Below are 20,883 nucleotides of genomic sequence, written 5' to 3'. Positions count from 1 at the left end.
CGCACCCTTTTCGGCCACCGTCATACGCACTGCCCTTCAGTCGCAATTTCCGTCCCTCTCCGCCTCTCTCTTCGTCCAACTGCGGCAATTTCCGCTGTACCAGCGGSGCGGGGTGTGGCTACAGTGCAGTGTTACAAAACACCTGTAACGCCGCAAAGCTTTCTAGGGTTTATCGTCAGCCTCAGTTTTATTATTCCGATGCTTCCCCAAACCTCTGGTGTCCCGTCCGCTGCCCGCCCTCCGCTGGAGCAGCCGACCCGTGAGGGGCTACCTCGCGGCTCGCTCTGGCGGAGGGATACGATTGGGCGCAGTACGCGGAGGGATACCTGCACTATATAAGGGCGGCGCAGGGGCGGTGAGGTCCTTTCCGCGGCTGTGGCGGTCGGGGCGGGCACAGCGTGTGGGCTCCGCGCCGCCGCCATGGGCTTCGGGGACCTGAAGTCCGCCGCGGGCCTTCGCGTCCTCAACGACTTCCTGGCCGACAAGAGCTACATCGAGGGGTGAGAGGCGGTGGCGGGTGCAGGGTTGCGGGAAACGTGAGCCAGGCCTGGCGCAGACAAGCGGTGGGGACGCGGAAGGGCCCTGAATCACCCCGGCAGCTGCACGGGCGGCGCTGCTCCACGTGTTTCTGCGTGCCCCAAGCAAGGGGGTTAATTCGGCTTGTTCTCCGCAGGTACGTCCCTTCSCAGGCTGACATTGCAGTCTTCGAAGCGATCGCTGCCCCGCCGCCTGCAGACTTGTTCCATGCTCTCCGGTGGTACAATCATATTAAGTCGTATGAAAAGCAAAAGGCAAGGTATGGTTAATCTGTGAAGCTGCAATGTCTCCGCGAACTGGCCTACAAATTGTTGCGTTTCTTCGAGTTTAAAGTAAGCTGGTTACCAGAAGCACCACGTGGCATTTTGTGTTGTCGTTGGAATAAACAGCTCCAGAAGCAGGACAGACCTCTTCTGTCAGTATGAGAGATAAAATCAATGATTTGCAATGCAAAGGACGTGTAAAGAAGGAGAGATTTGAAAGGAAATACTACCTTTTATCTTTTTCGTGGTTTTTAAGTGTCCATGAAAGGTGATGTATTGACATCCATGGAGACTGCAGGCTTCTCCAAAAAGGCAGAGTGTAGATAGGGTCAGTATTGCTACACTGCTTTCTAAACTTGTTTCACRAAGTCCACTCTGGAAACCATTTACAGTTCCTRGAAACAAAAGYCATTTTAATGCCTCTAGTAACAGCAGTTCACATTAGCATAAAACTAAGAGCTTGTTCTAAGATACCGGGACCATATGAGCTGCAGGARAAGGTAAATTCAGGGCGTTCTGGACCCTTCTGTTGAGGGCAAGCATTTAGGTGAAGCGTTCACTGAAACTTAGGAAAGTAGCAGTTACTTTGCTATAATATATTTTCAGTCACTAGTTTTTAAACAAGTGAAAGTATTTCTGGGGAAGCATGAACAAGAAGTTGGGAATACTTCCTAGACRGAATCTATTGCTGATAAAGGACTCCAATAAGAAAGCTTTTCCTATAGATTTGCTTAGTTAGAGCAGCAGTGTTGGGCAGGATCATTCTTGCATTGATGAGCTACAGCARATTGTGTATTCACAGATTACTCAGCTGGAATGTCAGGAGTATTGGGGCCTGTCTTGCAATAGGTTCTGATTTCAAGTAGCAGAATTGGATTTTTACTCCTTTAAACACAAGGTTATTATAAATGCATTTATAGGTGCACTGATGAACTGGCAGTGATTGTATTGACATTTGAGTAGGTTCCTAATATCTGCACTTTTCTTTCAGTTTACCAGGAGTAAAGAAGGCTTTGGGAAAATACGGTCCTGTTGATGTTGAGGATACAACCAGTGCAGCCACAGATAGCAAAGATGATGATGATATTGACCTTTTTGGATCTGATGATGAGGAGGTACTTATGACCTTTTTGTATTTATTGCTTTTTAGAAATTACCCCAGTATGCAGGTTTTCACTTTGACCTAGTTTAAGTTACTTACATTTCTGACCTTGATAGCAGATCCTACTTTGAATTCTCAAGTGTAGCTATCTTTGCAGAATAGGAAGCTTGGAAGGTAAAATCTCAAAAGTTAGAAAGTAGTATGTTGGAATGAGGTGAACTGTCCAACTTTGACTGGTTACATGATGAAAAAAACAAAAAATCACCATCTTTCGCCTGACAGTTGTGATGATTTGTTTTWATCTGAATAGATGCCAGTCAGTTTYGTAATGCTTTAGAGATGTGGCGGTTTGGTGCTTTTGTGTAATTAATTGCAAACTTCTCTTTCAGGAAAGTGAAGAAGCAAAGAAACTGAGAGAAGAACGTCTGGCCCAGTATGAATCAAAGAAGTCCAAAAGTATGTATAGCAAGAACTTCGTAATCTTTTATGCTTGAGTTAATTTCCATGCATTTGAACGGGATGGCTAGAAACACTAATTARCTGTAATAATAGATCAGCTTGACTGGAATGAGACAAGACTAATTGGCTTCATTGGAATTGCCTGTGAACTCACCCTTCCTGTAGCAAATGGRAATGTTAACATACTTTTTGTTCTGCTTGATACACTCTTGCTTGTTCTTTATAGAGACTGAGCTTTCCATATTGATGGAGATAACTCGAGGATTTTATTTGAAAGATTAGAGAAACTGCTGCAATATGCAAGTTAGTCCACAGCTACTGGTCTGGAAATGTTCAGAAATGTAGCAGTTCCAGTATTCCCTCTGTGGCAAATAAACTGTTACACAGCATTAAGCTCCTTCTCAGATCTTCTGAAAAGGACTCCCTATGTAACAAACACTGTCAGCTACTTAAATCTGTGTTTTCTTCGGGACTGTTTCTCAAGGAAATGTATCTACATATTGAACGTTGGGATATACACAGCTGCAGTACTTAAACCTACATTGGTACCACAGGCCTGTCACAGCAAAAGTTATTCTCATAAAATTAGTTTGCAAGTATATACATGAGTTTTTGGAAAAACCCTTCCTTTTCATGGTGATCTTCTTCCTCYAGAACCAGCTGTTATTGCCAAGTCATCAATTTTGCTTGATGTGAAACCTTGGGATGATGAGACAGACATGGCCAAACTAGAGGAGTGTGTTCGAAGCATTCAAGCAGATGGCTTGGTCTGGGGATCTTGTAAGTATGGGAAAAATGCAGAGCAGGGCGAGGGAGAGAGTGCAGTCATGTGGGAAGATGTATGAGTTGTTGGACTTGGGGTCAGTGCTGATCTCTGAAGTGTCTTTACATGGTCAGAAAAAGTGTATTAGTGCAGTGGCCTGGTTAARATTCAGAGGTTTTAAAAGCTATAAAACTTTTACAAAGATAGATCTGCTATCCTGTACAATTCCTGAGGCAGCAGACAAACATGTTTGGTTTARGGGAGGGGTGGAGGTCCACAGAAAGAAACCCTTTTTCAATCACTTCCAAGAAACACTGGGTTGTTTCTTAGATGGTCCATAATGTGGAACAGAAGCTTGTGTTTATGTATTCCTGCAAGTTGCTTTGGTCAGTTCAATCTTAGATTTGTGTTTTTAGGAGATTCCACCAGTTAAGGAGTACTAAACACCTTTGTTTTTTTTATTTTGCAGCCAAGCTAGTACCTGTTGGCTATGGCATCAAAAAGCTTCAGATCCAGTGCGTTGTTGAAGATGATAAAGTTGGAACAGATATGCTGGAAGAGAAAATAACAGCATTCGAAGATTATGTACAATCAATGGATGTAGCTGCTTTCAATAAGATTTAAGTCTTGATATATCTAGAATAAATGTTGTTGCAAAAAATATGCTCTGTCTGTGCTTAACTGAAAATCTTAAAGTAATCCAGCTCACAAATACAAGGTTTTYTTAATGGGCAAAGTAGAAACTGAAACTGAAGTTCAAGGTTGCTCTGACACCTCACTGTAGTACCCAARAGCATAAGCAGAGAAAAYAGAAAACTTGTATTTACCACCAGTTCAGAGTTTACATTAAATGGCTTTAAAATATTGAAATGTTCTCTGCTCCATCTGTGGAGGAAATTGCATCTTCACAAATGTCTGTAATTCCTCTGCAATGAGGGATGGATGGCTTTAAGGGGAAAGAGCAGGGCTCTGTCAAAGGGCGAGTAATGTTTCAGTGGATAAACSAAAGTATAAATTCCATTTTAGTGAGGGTGTTGACTAAATACACTGTGACTTTTGTTGAAAGGCAGAACTCCAGAGAGACAAAGCTGAGTTCTAATAACTGCAGTGCTCTAAAACTGAGGGCTGAGACTACCTTGAGTACCTTTTCACTTGTTGTATGACATGGAACTTTTTTTTTTTTTCCTTCTGAGGGTTGGAAACATTTGCAATAGAATTACGTTGAGATTTTTTTTTTTTAATTAGCACAGCAAATAATTATCAGCTGCTTCCCTGCGGGTTGCGGGGGTGCCTCTTGGGGGCGCTGYGAGCCCGGCGGTGCCCGGTCTGGCTCCACTGCAGCTTCTGACTGACTTACATAACAAACCTGGCATCTGCTCCTGACTGAAAAATAGTTCTAAAAACTACTGAAAATGCAAATACATGAGGTATATAAAAAATAGTGAAATTAATATCAGTTTGTGCTGTTTACTCAGCTCCAGATTGGTTTCTAGACTGATTTGACTTTTTTTTTTAATGTTTGAAGAGCCTGTCAGGAATTGTTTCCCAAAAAGTATCCATTGGAATGATACAAATGTCAAAGCTGTTGAAGTTGCAAAGCTTCTAGACAAACGCACAAATCTACGCCTTGTACTGTTCTGACAGAATTTACAGTGACCATGAAATGGAATCCTTTTGTGTGCCACATTGGTCACTCTTGAGATAAAGATACTCAGTGTCAAAGCCAGACAGCAGCAGCTTAAGTAACTCTTTTTGTCCTTTCTTTTTTTCACAGAGCATCTGTGTTATCTGGCACAGCAGGATGTCTTTCTCCTTGTCTAAAGGTCTGCCAACTTCAGATTATGTAAGAGCTTTGTTTATAATTCATCTCAGAAAAAAAAAATCTGCCTGTTAGAGGCTTAAAACAGGGTTAAAGATTTGAAAGTGGCATAACTACAGACTCACTTGCCTCCAAAAAAACCTAACTCCTAAAGGACTAACTTCATCCTGTGTGTTACTAGTGCACAGTAATACCCTTTTTATGGCAATTCTCTAATTGTTGCTTCTGCTAAATCAAGTAGCTTACCAATTCTGTCATGGTGCTGTTAAAAGCAAGAAATTGACAAACGCCATATCAGAAAAACAAATTAATAATTTGTTTTTAATAAATCTGCCTCATTAATAAGGGTTTTACTATGTTTCTGGCCTTTATTCAACATGCTCCTTACCTTTATGCTCTTCCCTTGGCCTTGAAATTAAAGCTCTAAGTGGATAAAATGGTTTGATTTATAGATGGCAACTTTGCTAAAATACAGCACTGAGTCATCCATGTGACCTGCCAGATTGGATTTGTGTGTGTGTGTGTGTTATGTTTATGCTTAGCATGCATGTACAAACTGGTTTTTGAGATTTCTTTTGTGTCTTAGGTTTTGGTGGGTTTTTTTTCTTTGATGTTAAGAGGAAAGTTGCTGCACAGGAACAAAACAAAACAAAAAAAAAACCCCAACCTTAGAGAGCTGTCTTCCCAATGAGAAAATAGGTAGGCATGTGGGCAAGAGAATTCCACTCAATCCATATGTCTTTATGTTAGGTGTTYCTGTGTAGTGTTTGGGTATGTGCTGGTATATTACTGTGTCATTGGTGCTGTGAAAAATCTGCACCTTGGAGTAAATGAGGCAAGGGATCCCAAATGCACCCCATAACAAAAAGATTGGTAGAAAATTCCATAACTTCAACAGGTGATATATGGGAATACTGGGGAAATAGTTCTAACAAGAACTAATAATCTACATAAAAGCCTKCAGAAACACAAACTGTCCAGGAAGGGGAGAAAATTAGATAGAACCTGTCTATTATGAGATGTGTCAAKAACTATTTCTATAGTATATCTTTGCATGACAATACAGATTCCTTTTTCTGGCTCTTTTTTTTTTCCATTGTGGTGAGTTGAATGAGCATTCCTTAGTCCAAGCAGCATAGAATTGTTCACATTGTTTTGGAAAATCTTTGGAAACAGAAACTTAGTGCATTATCTGTTTTGTTTAGGTGTCTTGAGTTACTCTTGAAGGAATGAATTACAGATAATTCTGTAACTGATCTTGGTGTGARCAGTAGTAGTTACATTGGGCAATTGTTAATCCACTTAATTCCATAGATCAAGGCTGATTTTGGCCTTATTCAATTCTATTCTCTCTCCTGTCTGCTTCAGGCCACACTTTCTGATCATTCATGCAAGGTGGGACCATATATGTTTCCCCATTTGAAAATCAGTCTCTGTGCTGGAGGTAGGAACATGGGTGTGCACACAGATGATGTGCTAGAAGAAAGATGACATGAACCTTAATTCCCATAGTACAAATGGCTTGATTTCACCTTCCAAAATCGTTAGGAAGGAGTTGTAAGAAAAGACAGTCACCACATATTGCTGCTAAGAAAAGCAAATGAACATGCCCTTTAGAAACAACAAATTTTTATTACTTCACTTGGACTACAGTCAGGAGAGTACATCATTCTTAGAAAGATGTCAGGGAACATGTGAAGAAAAACTGCAAAATGTTTGATTTGGGCACATTTAGGAGCACAGTGCTAAAATATTATGATGAGTAACCATGTACCAGGCAGCAAATGACTCAAAGGAAGAATGCTGCTTACCAGCCTTCCAGCCCAAAGGGAAATACACTGAAATTCCAGTGATCCTGCCTGACTCTCTGAGACTCTGAAATCAGAGCCCAAAGAAATAGTTACAGACCACAGTCAGACTGTTTCTTTTTATGCAGCTACCAATATTGGATGTGCTCATGCATACAGATATGTTTTATACAAAAGCGAGTCTATTTACATATGAGGCCTCAATTACAGTATAAATGCTACTAATGTGTGTTGSCAGGCCCCATAAACTAGGTAGATTATCTAAAAGGCAGTTTTATTCTACATGCTTGGGCCAAAAACTAGGAAAAAAAACCAGTTCAAATTTACCCAAAGCTCTATGCTTTTAGTTTTAGTGGAGTTTTGTCCCACATTCAACTTTTTAATTAAGTGGTATTGCATCAGAAATTGGTTCATTCCACATAGCATATATATTTGTATATATATATATATATATATATTTGCATTGGCACAAGTGTGATTCTATGACAAGCAACAGGTTGGAACAGAAGACAGCATAACTGGGACTACTTCATCTTTCTTATGGGAGTGGACTTCATTTCCTGGATGAACTGTCTTGCCTCTTATTTGGAAAAGATGTCTGAATTTGGCTACAGAGTTAGAATACTGAGGAATTCACTCCACCCATTTTTTTAAGCTTGACATTAAGGCAAACAAAATGTCGTATTATTTCTCTTTGCTTGAAAGAGCAATAAAGAGGAATCAATAGTTGTAAACCTCTGTAAGACTAAAATTCTAAAAATAGAAAAAGAAGTGTGGCACAGAAGCTGTAAGAAATATTTTCACTAATTCTTTGCACATTTCAAATGAGCCTAATACCTATATGAAACATCTGCTCTGTATTTTGCACCCAGCTGGTGCTAAAAACATAAGAATAAGGGACCTGTCTTTGTTTTGAGTATAAGACAGGTATTTGAGTATAAGACAGGTTTTATTTCCGTATTTTTCTTTTTTGACAATAGAAGGAGGCAATTCAGTGTTCTTTCTTTTGGGATTCTTCTCCAGCTGCAGAGTGGAGCTGCTGATAGCATCACTTAGGTGGGATGTAGCCAGGGGATTGCTCCTTGAGGCAGAAGTAGGCAATCAGGACACTCATGACCCACTGATCACAGCCACAACCTCTTGGATAAGAATGCCTCAATTAAGAGTGGCATCAGCAATGGCAAGGAGGAATATTTTTATTATGTGCTCTTTTGATATCAATGAGTTATGGAACCACAGCAAAACAACAGGATTATAACATTCCTCATCAAGAGCCCAGTAAGAGTAATTCCACTTATGCTGACAACTTTCAGTTCAGGCTGTATGTGAGTTGCAAGGACACACATCCAAATCATGTGTCCCCTCAAAACCTTTCAATTAAAGCAGCAAGTGCAATTAAGCCAGCTGTTTACAGAAAACTGTCTATGCAAAGATGCACATTTGACTGGCAGATGTGAAGTGAAGAACGCCTCCAAATCTGCTGTCAGCTTTTATGGAGAGAGTTGGTGACAGGAGCAGTCACTGGGCAGTTTCACAGTAGTGCACGGGTGCATTGTCTGAACTCCAGAGCTGCTCACTGACTGTTCCTGAGCGGCTCACCTCCCACAGGGCCAGCTTCAGCACCTCAGAGACTGTGCTCTTCACCTGTGCCTGGAACTTCTTGCTTATCAGAACATAGAGGATGGGATTGAGGCAACTGTTGATGAAACCAAGGCCAGTGGAGAGGGGAATGCCATCCTGCAGCAAGTCATGCAAGTTTTCATCGTGGTGAGCTGACAGCTCCACAATGCTGAATATATGATAYGGCGTCCAGCAGASAAAAAAAGCTACAACTACAGCAATGATGGTCCAGAAAAGCCTGCTAGAAGTTAATACAGTTCTCCTCTTCACTTTGACAATCAGCAGCGAGTAGCAAATCACCATGGTCACTAAAGGAAACAGGTAACCAAACGCAAGCCTCACCCAAATGAGAATGTGATGTGTCAGCAAAATAAGTTCTCTGTCGTGCACRTGGAAGTTGTTGTAGCAAATGGTGACATTGTTGAGAACTGTAGCTGTGTCTCTGAAGTATAAGGCAGGGCCACCAATAATTGCAGCTGACATCCAAATGATCCCGCTCAGAACGAGGGTGTTCTTCACAGTCCTRTATTTGTAGGAAAAAACCGGGTGGACGAGGCGGATGTAGCGGTCAAGGCTGATGAATGTCAGGAAGAAAACACTGGCAAACATATTAAGCAGTGCAATGAATGAGTTCATTTTGCACAGCCACTTCCCAAAAGGCCAGTGGAAGCCCATTGCCACGTATGTAATGTAGAGGGGCAGGAAGAGAACAAAAATGAAATCTGCGATGGCCAGATTCAGAAACCAGAGTGTGGAAACRGATTTATCCCACTTAAAGCCCATAAACCAGATGACAATGGCATTACCTGGCACTCCCAGCAGAAATGCCACACTGTAAAAGAAAAGGGAAATAATATGGGCGATGCTGAGGGAGTACTGGGGTGACTCATCCTCCTCAGACAGATCGTAGAAATAAGAGTAGTTCTCAAAATCTTCGAATGTCATGCTGCAGAGTTGTTTTCTGAGGAAGAAAATACAAGAAATGGTCAAAAGAGAAATGTTTTACTGCACTGTAAATARTAAACAGCAATTCTTTCAAGTTCTTGGTCATAAATCAAAAACATTACCTTAGTTTTGCATATCTAACACTTTTTATCTGTCAGTTGCTAGCACAAAGCTCATGGAGAATTTTAGTCCCAGGCATTTCAAGAAATGTTCAAATCAAAACAGCACTTGAAATCTTCAAGTACTGTTTTCCTTACATTAATTTCTTAACAGCACTGAGCACAGCATCACTGATAAACTTCTRGGAGACCAGGTGCAAAGTTTTACTGAAGTATGATTTTGCTATTCTGTTCTGGTCAGGTTTCATATTTTATCGTTCTGTTCCTTTGTGAAGCAAGTTTTAKGGATATGTATCTGTCAAAGATCAGAGGAGCATCAGTCATCTATGTAGGGAAAAAAGTCCACCTAAAATGCCAGGAWGCCATCTTTTATAAAATTACACCCACCACCCCTGCTTCAAATTATAGCTAACAAAATGACAGACAGCAATTTCTTCAGCAACTAAAAGTTTATGGGTTTATTCATCTCTTTCATGTATCTGTCGTGTATCAAGAAATCATGATTTTCAGGCACATTTTAAATGTTGGATTTGCTTTACACAGCAAAGGATGCAGAGAAGGAAATACACAGAAAATGTTGCAGGGATAATACATACAACTGTGGTATTCTTCCACTAGCAGCCTGAGAGCAGGTAATAGATGGAAGAAAATTAAACACTGCAAGAGCTATAAATAAAACTATTTGTGTGTCTTTTTTTAAGACAGAGCATTCAGAATTTTCTTTTTTCTCCTCTTGCAAATGCTTCTGGAACTTACCAATACAACATGATTTTTCCCATATAAATTTTTTCTGTGGCTGGAAGGGAAGGTGAGGGGGAGGGGAAAGTGAAATACAAACCAAAACAGAGGAAATAAAAGAAGAAATTAATGGGAAAACAGACAGGAAACAGAGTTTGAACAACAAAAAGAAAAGCAGTCAGAAGTTATTTCACAGTATTATTTTAYGGTGTTTATTTAACAGTGTAGACAAAGCTGCCACACATAACAGGTGGCTACAGTCAGACAAAAGTATCTGCAATGATCAAAACGATTATCCTGCTAAACTCTATCATCATTTAAAGCTGAATTGTTTGGCTGRACTCAGCTGCACTGAAAACCTGTGCCTGAGAGCAGAATACAACCAGTCAATTAGCTGTACTATGAATTATCTTACCCCTACATTTCTGAGTGCGACCAAATCCGAAASCAAAATTCAGCCCGTGCTCTTGGATCTCAGCCTGCATTCCTTTAATTCCATGATTACAGTGTGCTAAGCACAACAGGAGAGGGGTCTCCAGAGCACACTGCCTGCAGAACTACATCTGCAAAATCARATTCATGGACTTACCTTTCCTCCACAAAGTAGTTCACTCAGTTTGAAAGGATTAGTCACACYAGTGAAGCTACGCATGTGCACACGCATTAGCAGGATTAGACTTCTCATTTGTAGATGGATAGACAACGAAGGAAAAAAAAGGTTGTGTAATTTTATATCTCTTGATTAAGAAAATATGTAGTAAGAGTCAGCCCAGCCTGTTCTGTCAAGAGGCTACGATAGCATTTGTAATTTACATCAGGCTGAAGGAATGTTATTTGGCTTGCTGTCCTGATAAAATGATACTTATTGGGCTGCATTTATGTAATTACATGCCCCTTGGGGGTGCATACTGCATCAAATACCACTACCACCCATCTGAGTAATTTTTTCAAACAGATTAACAGCTGCTGAGAGAAGAGTATAAACATGGAGCAGTACCACTAACATCTGGAACATTACATGTGGACAGTTTCAAAGGACAGTCAGGTTAATTACTGGATTTTTAGGTGGGTTTGCCTATACAAAAAAAATACACCTTCAAATCAAATTTATGCAACTAAACAAAACAAATTTCCAACTATAATGACAATGATAAACATTTGCCTACTGCCCAACAATGTTAATTTTATATTTCACGTTTTAAAGATRATGTATAGCAGGAGAAAAAACACATACCTAAATAAAAGCCAAATATTTCCCAAGCCTCCTGTAGTTTAAAACTCCATTGAAAGAGCACACCTTTAGAATGCAATTATTTTTCCAAGCTTTTATTTTTCCTTATCTCTAACTCTAGTCTTCAATGCAGTGACTCTTAAGCAGAAGGAGTGAAAAAGCAGAAGGAACACTGCTTACCACTGCTGCCAGTGCACAGATGCTGAAATTAGACTATGGCTAGGGCTCAGCAAAGACTGCCAATTACATTTGTGAAGCCCAGAAACTTTTACTTCTGACATTGATACATACACACTTCTACAGCAGGACTCATAGTGTTAAGCTCTGCTCTGGAAAAGATTGTGTGAAAAGTTGGTGATTGTCAATGGAGTTACACTGGTTTGCATCAATAAGGACACAAATTTTCTTCATTAACCGTACTTCTGCAGGGAAATTTCTATGTGGTCTTGAAACACATTCTTCTCATAATATATATGACTCTGAAATTAATAAATTTCCAGAGTCAGAACTGTCTTGCAGTTCAAGTTAGATCTTGTGAAGAAATTGAACCCTATTCCTTATTCTGTCAYTAATTTCCTGTATGTTCTTTGAAAAATGGTTTACTTTCCGAGCTGGAAAAATTTTCATGAACYTGTCTGCAAACTGAGGCTCAGTAGAGAAAACAATACTTCTAGACAGCAGTTTCTGCTTGGCTTTAAGGCAACTGCTAGAAAGGGTAAGGGAGGTTTGGTGCAGTTCACTGGCTCAGTGTCTGCTGGTCTAGGGAGCAGTGCATGGAAAAGGTTTTTCAATAAACAGGAAAGTGTGGTTAGAGGCCTGCCAATAAGGGTGCAGCCACAGGTTACAGTATGGATTAATATAGCAAAGTTTAGACTTCATACTGTCCTTTCTTTAAAATTTTATTTTAAATAGCAAACASCCTGTGTAAAGTGTACGCTCAGCAATTGCTTGACGAGTCTGTTCCTGTTTGCTGAGGTCACAGGCAGCTCTGAAAACTGAGCCTCCTTCATTCAGTTGCCTTATTATGAAAAGAGTTGACCAGAAGGTTYCATTTCCTGTCCTCTTCTGTAAAACAGAAGTTAATTACTAAATGACTTCATAGGAATATCGCAGGATGGTACTCGATGCTTTTAGATGCTGGGACAGAAAGCAGAATTACCAAGAAATACAGATCATCAGGAAATATTTCTAAAATACAAAGCCACAGAACTGCTGGGAAGAGACTTCACCATGTGTTGCATGAACTGTCTTTCTCTGAATTTCTGCAGGGAATTACAGACTTGGATCTCACTTGACATATTCATAGCTTTTTCCTAAAAGCACCTAGAGTTCGTGTCCTCTGCCACTGTTATAGTTAAACCATAATGACAACTTGGACAAATGATTGGATCTGCCTAAAATAGAACAGCTCTTGTCACACTAAGAATGGCTTTACAGTTATGACATGGGACCAGTACTTTGGAATCTATTCATGGCTGTGCCACGTGCATCCTTTTTGACCAGGGGAGATCTTTTGACCTCTCCACACCTCAGCCCTGAGGTCAGTGGAACAGCTTTGAAATTGAATTACATCGGGGTTTTCAGTCTAAAATAGAAGAAAACAAACAAAAAAGTTGCAATTTCCACCCATTTCACGTGAAACAAAGTCCTCCTGGGGGTTCAAAGTTCCCTGGGCACCACACAAGTCAGGACCTAACTGAATTACACTGGCACTCTATACCACATATTCAGGCACAGCCCACACAACCTCTCTCTCACATTTGGTCCTCATTACTTTTGAATTTTACAGAAAGGAGAAAGGTCAAAGGGAAAAGTTTATTCATTGTCTATGTTAGTTAAAAATTAACACAAATATTTGAGTGGTAGTCCTCAAAATCTATTTTCCCAGTGTGATAACCAGTGTTTAGAGCCTCTGGCCAGCTAAATTGGTTTCAGAGGTCACAGTAGTGGGTTCTGACTTMCTGGGAAAATTATGGTTTGGAGAGTTGGCTGTCTCAACAGTTCCTTTCATAGACAGAATATGTTGCACAAAACCTCCTTTCAATGTCTTTTTGAACAATTGTGATCCCATCACATTCCATGTGTATTACCTGTGGCTAAAGGGAAGCTTATTTGATTACATTACTTCAACTTTTGAAAGAGTCAAAAGCTGGAGAAAACTAGTTTCCCAAAAGGCCACCTAAAGCCTGCTTGTCATACTGTGTGTCAGCARATTTGTCTAGGTATTGAATTCAGTTGAGAGCCCTCATAATTTTTTCTTGGAACTTCTGAGGTGACAAATTTTGAATTTATCTACCTTCAAAAACATAAACATGAAATTACCTGGCAGTTTATCTGTAGAGTTCAACACTCAGAAGGCTGAACAAATTTGTTGGAGGTACACATGAATTTCTGGCAAATGTTTACAATGACATAGGACAGATTCTAAAACTCCCTAGGAATACTGATGAAACTACAGACTGTCATAGACTCATATTTCTCCCTCATAAGGACAAAGCCAAGATAACCACTTGCCTCTACACAGAAACATTCCTATAGTTTATCAGGTGCCTGATAAACTTACACTACRAAATTAAATCATAGTTTTGCCACAGTTCAAGCCCAAAGTTGGCCCCGTAGACAAAGCTACTAAACAATGAGCATTTTAATCTATATACACAAAGGCAGAATCAAGGCTTGTGTCTATGTTTTCTCTTTCACAGACATGTACACAACTGTCTTTTGACCATCCTTTCAATGGTTATTAGATACACGGTGACCTAGTTACTTCGTATGAATTCAATAACTAGAATGGGTCACAACAGATATGACATGTGACTGGAAACCTTTTCAAGCCACAATGTAGATATATTTGTTCCACCAGATAAGAATGGAATTCAAATAACAATCATTCAGTGAAGCACTGTTGGAATTGTATATGCAATGTACTAGCTACACATGTCCTAGAAATTAGGCCAAAACCAACTTTCTTTGGGCAAGGCCAAACATGACCCTGTTAGTCATAACACAACWCCTCATCTGTGGTATGGAAGTCATTTGAGCAGATAATAGCCTCATAACATTTTACACAAAGTGAGTGTTGCAGCAGGATGAACAAACTTATATAGCACAGACTCAATTAATATTGCTAAAGCCATGATTTCAGCCCAGCAGTCTTACAGAAATGTTAAACTGAAAATGGAAAGTCCCATTTTATATCTAAATAAGGCTGTTGTAGTAAGAAAAGTATTACAGTAGTTCTGGCCTGAATATAAAATATCTTCCAGACAACGGCTACAATTGAGCAGAGTACCATTTCCACCATCAGGTACCCAATAAATGTCTGGAACCAGCAACTGTGTATCATCAAAACTGATTTATTTTCACACTGATCCCTAGCACCAAGCCTTCCATTCCCAAAGATTACAAAGAAACCCAAATGTCCCAGGATATGCACTGGCAAAGGAGAGGGCTTACTCCACAGTTAGCACTTGTTTCTGCTCTTATTCCTTTCTGTTAATACAGATAAAAGTAAAAATATATATTTTTAATATTCCTTTGGAATGTAAGGTATTGCTGTAGCCACTGCAAATCACATAACCACAAAAATAGTACATCAGAGTTGGGAAAATGACTGGTAATATCTGTGAAAAAAGTAGCACCATTTTTAGAGAAAAAAATTCCAATATTCTTACCAAAAAAAAAATAGCTAAACAGTGCCACTTGAGATTTAAAAACTGTTTTAGGTGTTGTATGTGTCAGCACAGCCAATGTATTTACATAACCAGCCACGACATKCCAGTATTCATGACCCTTACCAAARTGAGGTTCAAGTGAGAAGCATCATCAGCCTGGTTTACAGAGAGAATGATGAGAGTGACCTACAGGAAGTCTCTGATCAAACCAAGTGCTAAATCTAGAGTCCCTGTCYAGTGGTTCAACCACTGCCCTATCCTCCTTTCTTAAACTTAGCACTGGCCCTCCATTCATAATGAGTGAAGAAACCACAGCTTGACCTCTGAGAGACCTTCCCCTTCCTGAAGGGATCTCTCTCCTGTGCCACCACATCCACTGGGATGGAGGAAGACAGKGCTTACCTGGGCAGCCCTTATGGTTCTGATCTGTTTTCTTTGCACTGAAGAGCAAAGGTGCCTGGATTTCCACCATTTGGTGACACACACTGCTCTGTGTCTGCAGTGCCAGGACAAACCTCAGAGCCATTGAGCACAGCTCTCAGGTGAGAGCCCAGCAGGTACACCATGTATCCTATTAACACACTAATGAGCTATTGTTCCGTGGAAGCTTCATTGGTTTTCTGTTTCTCCTCAAATGCCAGCAGTATTTCCTTTGGCTTCACAACTGTTTAATAAATTTGTGATGAAAGAAGATTTTGACTAGCATTCATGGGATTGTTCATGATCATGCAGCTCTGAGCATGTTTTTTAGTTGTACTCTTTCAACAAACACATGCTTTAATCACAGCTCCCTCCTAACAAAGAGTAGCAAAGTGAAAGTAGAGGATAAAGAATAAATGCAGAATTTTTTTTCAGCATTTGCCTCAGCAGACTAATTAAGACAAATAAAGCATAGGTCAGACAACAGCCATCTAAAGGTATCACAGAGAAAAACAGGCAATTACAGAAAAAATCCAAACACTCTCTCCAGATACACAATACCTATCGAATAACAGATAAAAATAGTTTACTATCTGCTATATTTACCGTCCTTTTAACAAGAAGAATTAAGAAATAATCCCAGAGAAAACTAGCACCACAGCTCATCCCACAACTACACCTTCTAATATACCCTATTCAGTTTCACAGATCAATTTCCTAGTCACTTATTACAGTATGCTTGGTTGTGTATTGCCCTCTAAAATGATCTCTGGTTTCCTAGGTTTATTCTACTCCTCATTAATATGTGTCATCAGTTTCTTCTAGCATGAATGTAATATTGCTATGCTTATATTACTCRTGACACATACTCTTACATGGGTATATCAGAACATCCAATTCCAAAATACTGCTAGTAGATATCAGCTGGAATGTTTTGGACAGCATGCTTTATTATGTCCTCACAGTTCTAGGATCACTGTGTACAGTAGATTAAGGATGTCTACTTCTGTATCAGTTTCATTCTAATATTCCTACTCAAACAAAGGGAACTTTTTTTTTTTTTTTTTGCTTTAGGATCAAGTCTATTATAAGTACTGGTCTTATTCCTGAAAAACTGAAAAAATAATTTTGTTAAATACAGTTTAAGGAGGATTGGGTATTTATCTCTCTAACATGGTATTGGGAATACTGATAAGAATAGATGGCACCTATGTTTAAGGTGTTAAATTAGGAGTTTGGAAATACTGGTTTTACAGGCTTTCCATATCACCTTTGCAAATCACTTCTCACTTGCCTCTGCCAGACATGGTACAACACCCTCAGTTAACATTACTCAGATTTCTTAAATAGGCAATGGTTCTTACAATTTCCAAAACATCTCATTAGAACGATGTGGGGCTGTAGCTCATTAAAAGGGCATCACTAGAAAGAGGAGATAGGAGTGTAGAAATTGATGTTACAGTGACTGTACAGGACTGACTATCCATCGCTTTCTCTCTCTCCTCAGAAGGGAATAACACTTGTGTGCCAGGCTCACACTTGCTGAAAAAAGCAAGTATTTTATGTTGGGAAAGTACCCAAAAGCCCTAATCCTTGAGATCAAAGCCTCACTGGATCTAGGCACTATAAGTACATAATGAAAGACAATTCCTGCTTTGTTTATGATTAAACAGAACAGACACAAGAAGAGTAGGGAAACAAAGAGACATATCTTGCCCAAAGCCAAACAGTAACTTTGAAGGTAGAGTTGGAAGCAAAATAACTTGCCAAAAKAATGAAGAGGCAAGTATCTTCTGTGGGTAGAGGGAAAAGAACTGGTTCTTCATACTTGTGTCTTGTGATTCTTGAAACACATCCTTCAAGAGGTATCAAAAAGGGAAAGAAGAAGGAGGAGCTACAAACTTTTTGCTAGCTGATGTTCATGGCAAGAACTGGAGACTTCTACAGTGCTGGCCTTTGCAAGCAAACCTGACTTGTAGCAATGGGTTTTGTCAGCTTCCCTCTGAGCCCAGTAATAAAAAATTATTGTATCTGCAGCTGGTCTGTTCAGTTCATCAAAAGAATTGCAGCAAAATGGAGCAAAATAAGAGAGCTCACAACAAGCCAGCAGAAATTCTCTTTGGAAAAAAAAATCTGTGGGCTAATACGTGGCTTTTTGCTCCTGTTTTAAGGTCCTCAACCTCTGGAACATACTAAAGATACAAGGAGTATAAAGTAACTGAGCTTCACCCTATGCTACTTTTCAGGACACATAACTTTTTGTCTCAGAAGCCTCAAACATTCTGTAAAAGTAAAAGCAGGTGTGAGAGAGTTCATCTCTGCAGGATGGCATTTTCCCTTCTAAAATCASTGTCTCTCAAACACTGCCTTCCCCAGTCACAGCAACCCCTTTCTTCTGCTAAGAGGCAACAAGAAACTGTTCCTCAGAGTCAGCTCCCTTTGCAAAGCCAGCCACAACAAAGCTCTGCACTGTTGTGGAACTGCTAGCTTTAGACTGAAAGAACACAAATTAAACCATTATCAGAAATAATGGGTGCAAATTAGCCAGACAACAAGCCACCACTTAGAGAGACAGCTGAACTGTTGGCGCTTTCCATAAGACTAAATAAATAAACAAACAGATAATAAGACCATTCAGTAGATTACAATCCCGTGGAAACCTAGCTGCTGCTTAGTGTTTGCAATAGTAGAGTTATTAATACAAAATTAATATCCAATAACAAATCACAGACTTCAAGTGTCTGTTAAAAACTTCAAGGAGAAGAAAATTCTTTAAGGCAACTGGCTTTATTAGGAAAYAAATATAAATTTTCCTTTTGAATCAGTCTATCAGAAATAAACACAAATCTRAGCATTTCAGAAGTTTCTCATTTGGTTGTCAACAGAAAAAGAAATTCTTAAAATTAAAAGAAAGAATGTATAATGTATAGTACAAAGAAATTGCATTATTTTCATCAACACTTTTCCTCTGCTCTCACCAGTGCAGTAAAAATCAGATCCTGCCTAGGAATCTTTGTACCTAAGAAGTCAGAGCTTCCCTGACTTTTCCACAAAGACAGTTAGAGAATCTGAACCACAAATTCATTCTCCAGAGTCCAATAACTTCCACTATGCCACACTCAAAGAGATTCTCAGTTCAGTAGAAGTGGACTCCAATGTCACTCATGGCACATCTAAAATCCCTAGGAYTGARGKAAATTTGGYAGSACCTCTATCTTGTCTGCCTGGCACAAGTCGCTGATAATGTTTTAAATATGGCTGGAAGTTGCAGTGACATTAAACAAAAGWAAATTGGGTTATCAAAATATTTGCATTTTCTAGTTCAGCTGAGGCAGAAAAATAATATGATTCCAGTGAAAGGAAGCTATCATAAGTAAGTTAATCCTGAAATCAGTTTCTACAAATCTGCTCTGACAAACTCYTTTACCCAGGCATACCCTTACTCACTCTCTTCTCCTTAGCTATGAATTAGCAAGCGTTTTATATTACTCAGTAATAAAATTTTATTCCGCTAGAAAGCAAACATGTTTTAATTCATAGACAATGTTCAACGTATACATTCTGTAAGTCCACAAAACCAGGTCTGGGATATTGTTTGGCTTGCAAGATCATATATAGAAAGGCAGTGGGTGACAATGACACTGTTATCACTAAATGCAAATTGGAGGTGGAATCTATTCTTGTCTCATTGTGTGGTAGTGTACAAGGCTCCAAATCTTATTGGCACTTCTAGGAAACAYGTKCCACTACACTTAATGAAAGCTAGATCTATATCCYACCTTATTCCACACTGGTTAGGGAAAACACACACACTTTCCAGMTGAGATCTTAGAAACCTTATTGATTTCTACAGAACTGTAATTCTTCAGAATTATTTTGTTAATCTGCTATTTACATTGCGATTATTTCCAATTTCTGTTCTAGAATTTGTTCAGATCAGAACTGATGCAGTTTTTGCTAATAATACTGGAAATTTCTATAGCTATAGAAGACACACTATTCCTAATCAAATAAAAAAATTAAACCAAACACATTAGAGGACATGGAGAGAGAGATTTAAGTCAAGGTCACTTACCATACTCTGTCAGGATAAAGCTCCTTGAAGTGTGTATTAGCATATTCAAAAGTAATTAAACATTAAATTCACACACACATTCGTATCTTTTCTTGATGCTTTTCTTGATGCTATCCTTTCTTGAAGTAATCTTTGAAGTAAATGAGTATCACATTCTCTCTTCCAAGAAGCTCTTTTAGCCAGTACATGCTACACCACCTTACAGCATTTGCCTGCAAGTGCTATTGCAACTGGGAAAGCAGAGAAAGATTTTAAAAATAAGGGAGTTTGACCTACCTCTCTTAGTTCTTTGAAACAAATGGCACTGTAAATCAGGGATGGGAGTTCTGTAGCAGAAAGAAGAACGAAATGATCTGAAGCAGAGTTCAGAGTGACTTCAGTGTGATTCCAGCTGCTTCGCTTGGCTACTGCCTTCCTTCTAATAAAGCTGCAGAATGATATAACACCGTGTTTGTTTCCAGCTGAGGAAGTTGTTTCCAACTTCCCTTGGTTTTCTAGACCCATTTTTGAAATATTGCCAYGCTGTATAATCCCAGTATTTTACCAAAAATAAATGTTAGACATGTGAATGAATCATTTTGGTCAGTGTCCAAGCAAGCAACAGATGTGGTGGCTGATGAATGGAAAGAGACCTTACAGTTGTGGGCTGCTTTTTGTTATGCAGAGAAGAGGCTGAACAGTATTTCTTTGTAAGCACTCTGGTTTATAGAAAATAATGTTGAATGAGCTGAAAGATGTTTAAAAAGTCACACTGAAAGCATCATTTTGTAGCTGTACAGTGTGATGCATTCATTTGGTATTTAGGATTAGTAGATTAATCTCCTTTTGTGTGTAAGAGAGAAGAAAGCTCCTCAAAACACTAACTAGTGACTCTGTCTGATAGTGTAACACTGGTCAGGAATTTGAACTGGAATTTAGGTGACTGGGCTTGATTCCCAGTTCTGTGAAGAGCCTGATGAGTTTTTGTGGCAATCTCCATGCCACTCAATTTGTCAGTGAGTAAAATGGRAATGTTATTCCACTAGTATCTACCTGCCATAGGTTACCTGACTCTGATGGTACCACACTCMTTGTGCCATTTTAGATCAGCTCAGCATCTGCCAGCCTACCCTGCCAGTGGAAACAATAATCTAACAGTGGTACCCCCCTGTCACTAATGCAAAACACGTCACATGTTCAACACTGATTGAATCTAGTCAATGCCAAACCTTACAGATATCAAATCTATTGATTTCAGTGAAAAATCAGAAAGAAAAAGCTCCAACCAGCCAACAAACCAAACATCAAAAATCCCCACAGAAGAGTGAAGC

At 39.4% G+C, this 20,883-nt stretch overlaps 2 protein-coding genes and 2 non-coding genes across 5 annotated transcripts; 3 read left to right on the top strand and 1 right to left on the bottom strand.

The window, feature by feature from the left end:
* The first annotated feature begins 348 nt into the window (after nt 1–348).
* On the top strand, nt 349–3,796 carry EEF1B2 (eukaryotic translation elongation factor 1 beta 2). The gene is made up of 6 exons (XM_057372857.1): nt 349–500; nt 674–796; nt 1,792–1,915; nt 2,292–2,358; nt 3,016–3,141; nt 3,594–3,796. Exons 1-6 carry the CDS (start codon nt 421–423, stop codon nt 3,746–3,748), a joined length of 675 nt encoding a protein of 224 aa, XP_057228840.1. The 5' UTR covers nt 349–420; the 3' UTR covers nt 3,749–3,796.
* On the top strand, nt 2,136–2,215 carry LOC130577485 (small nucleolar RNA SNORD51). Its single transcript, XR_008965767.1, has one exon. It is a non-coding gene; the product is annotated as a small nucleolar RNA SNORD51 (small nucleolar RNA).
* Nucleotides 2,669–2,802, top strand: LOC130577486 (small nucleolar RNA SNORA41). The gene has a single exon (XR_008965768.1). It is a non-coding gene; the product is annotated as a small nucleolar RNA SNORA41 (small nucleolar RNA).
* A 3,426-nt stretch (nt 3,797–7,222) lies between the features above and the next one.
* Nucleotides 7,223–10,967, bottom strand: CMKLR2 (chemerin chemokine-like receptor 2). 2 transcript variants are annotated; one of them, XM_057372855.1, is made up of 2 exons: nt 10,763–10,967; nt 7,223–9,332 (listed from the first exon to the last, which is right to left on the bottom strand). In XM_057372855.1, exon 2 carries the CDS (start codon nt 9,314–9,316, stop codon nt 8,270–8,272), a length of 1,047 nt encoding a protein of 348 aa, XP_057228838.1. In that variant the 5' UTR covers nt 9,317–9,332; nt 10,763–10,967; the 3' UTR covers nt 7,223–8,269. The 2 variants fall into 2 exon arrangements, with proteins under 2 accessions (XP_057228838.1, XP_057228839.1); XM_057372856.1 differs by lacking the exon at nt 10,763–10,967 and adding an exon at nt 10,589–10,745.
* Between the last annotated feature and the right edge of the window lie 9,916 nt (nt 10,968–20,883).

This window comes from Malurus melanocephalus, unplaced genomic scaffold, assembly GCF_030028575.1.
Source record: "Malurus melanocephalus ecotype Western Australia unplaced genomic scaffold, MMel_1.1 scaffold_180, whole genome shotgun sequence".
Lineage (NCBI taxonomy): Eukaryota > Metazoa > Chordata > Aves > Passeriformes > Maluridae > Malurus > Malurus melanocephalus.
The sequence above is the reverse complement of the archived record's forward strand: the minus strand, read 5'-3'. Positions and strand labels throughout refer to the sequence as shown.